The sequence below is a fragment of the Etheostoma spectabile genome, chromosome 12 (genome assembly GCF_008692095.1).
Source record: "Etheostoma spectabile isolate EspeVRDwgs_2016 chromosome 12, UIUC_Espe_1.0, whole genome shotgun sequence".
NCBI lineage: Eukaryota > Metazoa > Chordata > Actinopteri > Perciformes > Percidae > Etheostoma > Etheostoma spectabile.
In genome coordinates, this window is record NC_045744.1 from 28,697,100 (window position 1) to 28,702,099 (window position 5,000).

At 42.3% G+C, this 5,000-nt stretch overlaps 1 protein-coding gene across 2 annotated transcripts in view; it reads right to left on the reverse strand.

Annotated features, from left to right (window-relative positions):
* The window catches only part of lig1 (ligase I, DNA, ATP-dependent), a 73,090-nt gene that overhangs the window by 21,870 nt on the left and 46,220 nt on the right, over window positions 1-5,000 (reverse strand). For both annotated transcript variants that reach the window (XM_032532425.1, XM_032532424.1), the window contains exon 23: window positions 4,236-4,388. In XM_032532425.1, coding sequence (XP_032388316.1) covers window positions 4,236-4,388 — 153 coding nt within the window. The remainder of the gene's footprint in view (window positions 1-4,235; window positions 4,389-5,000) is intronic.

The window sequence follows — 5,000 nt, forward strand, 5'->3', positions numbered from 1 at the left end:
TCTGCAGGTGCTGTGTTGCTCTTCAGAATACTTTTGTACAGTTCCTCTGATACCACAGTTGTTTCTGCCACAGCTTGCGTTGGAATGCCATTTATAGTCAGGGGAATTTGTAAACTCTCACCTCTCTTTTTGGTGCAGCCAATCTGCCTGTAGTTGGGTATCTGAGTTAGGGGCTCCATCTGACTGCAGCAGGTGGTCTGTATGCCTGCCACTTTAGTTACCGCTGGACGGTCTAACACAGTCCTTTCTGAAATGTCCCGTTTCCCCACATTTAAAACATGGACCAGATGTTCCACGATTTGGGCTTGGTGTTTGAGCCCTCCGTTGGGTTGCACTTGCGGATAATTTTGTTTTCTTTCTGGTACAAAGCTTTGGGCTGTTGGGGTCCTGTGTTTCTAGGCTGGAGATTTTCAACCTGCAGCTGTAAGTTTCCCACTGTGTTAACAAGGGTCTTCACTTGATCCATTAGTGCAGTAAACTGGTCAGACACATACTGGGGGGTCTGGACCCTGCGGGACATTGTAGCAGTATCTTCACACATGTCTCCTTCATCAACCCATGAGATGCGTCTTGCTCTGTTATTTATTTCATTGTCACAGCCTACAGTAGCTTTGAAGTTATGCTCATGGGCCTCCACAAACTTTTGGGCCTCAACAAGGGAGCCTGGGTCACGATTCATGACTTCATAAGCCACCTTTTGGTTTCGTAAGTTTTTGAGAAAAGCATCAGTTGCTAGTTGGTCCTTATCTACTCCTGGATTTGCAAGTGTGATAAGGCACCTCACCTTCTCTGCAAACTCAGCTGATGTCTCTCGCCCCTGTCGGAGTTCTCCAAGCGCCCTCCTTAATGTGGTTGGGGGGTATTTTTTCCCTAAAGCGTTGAGTAAATTGCTCTACCAGGAGAACATAATCTTCTCCTCTACGCTCTGGTAGTGAACAGACGTAGCGCACTGCAGCTCCTCTTAAACACTCATGCAGCCTGTCCACTTGTTCTGTGGCACTCCACCCATTTTTACTAGCTTGATCAAAAAAAAAAAAAGAGTCTCAGTCCTCATTTCCATCAAATGTGGCTAATTTAGTCCTCTGGGGTTCTGACAATGTGTTGTAGTAGGCTCCAGAATTATTTTGCCTCCTTTTGACATGCTAAACTAGCGTGTGTTGGATTTCACGCTCAGAATCCCTTAACTCTCTGCGTCTACTATCAGATTCAAGAGTTGTACTCCGCCTTGATGGGCCTGAGTATTGGGATCTTTGATTTATGACCTCCAGTTTGCCTACAAAGGGAGCACGATCTCTTGGTCTAGTAGTCATATCAAAAGGGGCACTTGGGTCAGGTGCATACCTTTCTCTTGTAGAATGCATTAAGATTACAGTGGTGTGAAAAAGTGTTTGCCCCTTCCTCATTTCCTGTTCCTTTGCATGTTTGTCACACTTAAGTGTTTCGGAACTCCACCAATTTAAAAATAGTTAAGGACAACACAAGTAAACACAAAATGCAATTTGTAAATGAAGGTGTTTATTATTAAAGGTGAAAAAATCCAAACCATCAGGCCCTGTGTGAAAAAGTGATTGCCCCCTAAACCTAATATCTGGTTGGGCCACCCTTAGAACAAAACAACTGCAAACAAGCGTTTGCGAAACGTGCAATGAGGCTTTTACAGGTCTGGAGGAATTTTGGCCCTCATCTTTGCAGAATTGTCCTAATTCAGTTACATTAGAGCGTTTTCGAGCATGAACGGCCTTTTAAGGTCATACCACAACATCTCAATAGGATTAGGTCAGGACTTGGTAGGCTCCAGCTCATTTTGTTTTTCTTCAGCCATTTGGTGGTGGACTTGCTGGTGTGTTTAGGATCATTGTCCTGCTGCAGAACCCAAGTTCGTTTCAGCTTGAGTACACGAACAGATGGTCGGACATTCTCCTCAGGATCTCTTGGTAGACAGCAGAATTCATAGTTCCTTTTATCACGGCAGTCTTCAGGTCCTGAAGCAGCAAACACACCACCACCATCACACTACCACCACCAATTTTTACTGTTGGTATAATGTCTTTTTATGAATGCAGTGTTCCTTCTACGCCAGAAATATTGGACACACACCTTCCAAGAGTTCCACTTTTGTCTCATTGGTCCACAGAATGTGTCCCAAAAGTCTTGGGGATCATTAAGATATGTTGTGGAGAATGGGACGAGCTTTGATGTTTTTTGCTCAACAGTGGTGTTCTCCTTGGACTCTGCCATGCAGGCCATTTTTGCGGTCTTTTCCTGATGGTGGAGGCATGAACGCTGACCTAACTGAGGCAAGTGAGGCTGCAGTTCTTTGGACGTTGTTGTGGGGTCTTTTGTGACTCTTGGATGGGTCGTCGCTGCGCTCTTAGGGTAATTTTGGGCGGCCGGCCACTGGGAAGGTTCACCACTGTTCCATGTCTTCGCCATTTGTGGATAATGGTCTCACTGTGGTTCGCTGGATCCCAAAGCTTTGGAAATGGCTTTTAACCTTTTCCAGCTGATAGATCCCAATTACTTTCTTTCTCAATTGTTCCTGAATTTATTGGGTCTCGGCATGATGTGTAGCTTTTAAGGATCTTCTGGTGGACCTTACTGTGTCAAGCAGCTCATTTTAAGTGATGCCTTGATTGTGAACAGGTGTGGCAATAATCAGGCCTGGGTGTGGCTAGAGAAATTGAACTCAGGTGTGGACAACCACAGGAATAGTATGTTTTAACAAGGGGGGCAATCACTTTTTCACACAGGGCCATGATGGTTTGGATTTTTTTTCACCTAATAAAACACCTTCATTTACAAATTGCATTTTGTGTTTACTTGTGTTGTCCTTGACTATTGTTTAAATTGGTTTGATGTTCCGAAACACTTATTGGTCCAAATAGGCAAAGGAACAGGAAATGATGAAGGGGGCAAACACTTTTTCACACCACTGTATGTCCTCTCCCCCTTTGGCAGTAGTGAGTGATGGTGGGGTTTGTTGTGCAGCTGATTGTCCGGTTATGTGTGAAAGGACAGGGGCCAACATCAATTGAAGGTGTCTTACTTGTTGATTTTGATTTTCCAACACAGCTGGCAACCATTCAGGAGCTGTTCCTGCCTCTGCCGGGACTGCCGTAGCGCCTTGTAGTTCATCAGTAATTATTTACTTTTACTTTTAATATTATTTGTTTTATTTTGTTGGGCACTTCCTGTGGTGCTCTTATTGTGAAAGTTGCAGCAATGTTGCGGCAACTTGACTACTGTTTTCTTCGCAATCTCTTTTCTCTTTTCCAACACAGCCGTGACTAGTTGTAGCTTAGCTCTAAGTTGTAAGTTAGCTCAGGATGCATGAGGATATAGTCTTTTTGATTGGATTCACAGAAGTTTTGCAGAAGATCCCACTTCTGACACCAGTTGTCGTGCTTTACCTTCCGGTGGGATGGAGGTGCGTGGGTATAGTGAGACACACGACAAGGGATCGTCTTTACGAACTTTCTTTGCTCTGGTAACAGGTTAATTTACAATGACAGCCGATGTTGTTCTGGATGATACATTGCGTTGTTTGGCCTCTAGCTCAGACACAGACAGCGTTTTAGCGTGTCCATGCAGGGAGCCAAGAGTGCCATACAACTAGTAGAACTGAATCAGCAGTCTTGCGATGGTAAACTTTTATCTAGATTAGCTGTGTTGCATTTACTGACTTAACACTTGGCTCGGAAGAATTAAAAAAAATTACAAGACTAGGTTTATAGGCTTATGAACAGCTTAAACTGCCTTACAGTATATTAAATATGTTAAAAAATAGGCCATCTTGGAGCTGAAGACTGGGCACACTAGACATTTTTATTAGTCTTGCTCCCCAAAGGTTAAATGTATAAATACATGAACAGCCAGAGGGACATTTTAAATTACATACATTAACTCTTTTATACTTCAGGATTCAACTGCCTGAAAATGCAGAGGCCAGAAATTTAAAATGAGTTCCCCTGGAGATATTTATTTTGGGTCCTTTGGGGGGGACGAAAATGCATTTGGATGTGCACTATTCCACTAATAAAATAAAGTAAATAACAGCCGGCAGGAAAATGTGAACCTTGAAAATCTTTTGCACCTTTTACACTATATAAGCTGTTTTCATTCAAATGTAATACATGTGAGTCAGAGACGCAAACCGTGATCCCCCTGTCCTCCTGTATCGTTTGTGGGATGCATAGTTGCATGCAGTTGTAAACATGCACTAGACAGACACCCACCTTGCAGACTGACTGGAACTCCTCATTGTCCTCATCGTAGCAGGCCAGCAGGAAGCCCCCGTAGGTGCCCGTTCTCTTGCCTTTTCCCAGGTAGGCGCCAATCACACACAGGTCGACTGTGTCGCCCACTCCGTCCAGGTAGTCTTTCTTCAGCTGAAGGGAGAGGACAACAGCGTGTCAGACATAAATGATGAATCACAAAAAAAAACTACGATGCATCTCAATATTAAACACAATTGGATCAGTTAGAAAGTTAGTTAGAAAAATATACTTATACTTTTTTGCATAAATTAAACATCAGAGAGCACAATTACATGTCATTTATTAACCCTCAGAAACCTAAGGTCATTTCTACAATTCTTTGTTTGTCTGGTTTAATTTTCTAAAAAAGCTTGTAAAACAACCCTATTGTCTACAGTCAAGATGTAAACATCATTTTTTTTCAGGACAAAGTGGGCTTTTAGAATATTTGTGCTGCAGTGAGGTCATTTGTTAAAAATGTAAAAGTCCCGATTCAATTCTTTTATGATACATGGGCAGGGATTTGATTTGCGTTGCGATTTGCTTTTCTTGCGATCCGATATTATTGAGTATTATGATTTTCTTTTCCTTCTTTATCAAAAACAAAAGTTGAATAATACACTTCTAGAGACAATATATAATGAGACATTTCTAAAAACTAATTGTTTTCTAAAAAGAATGCACATCACATGTCAGTCTGACATTTATTTCCTTTGTAAAAAAGAACATAACACAGATTTTCTG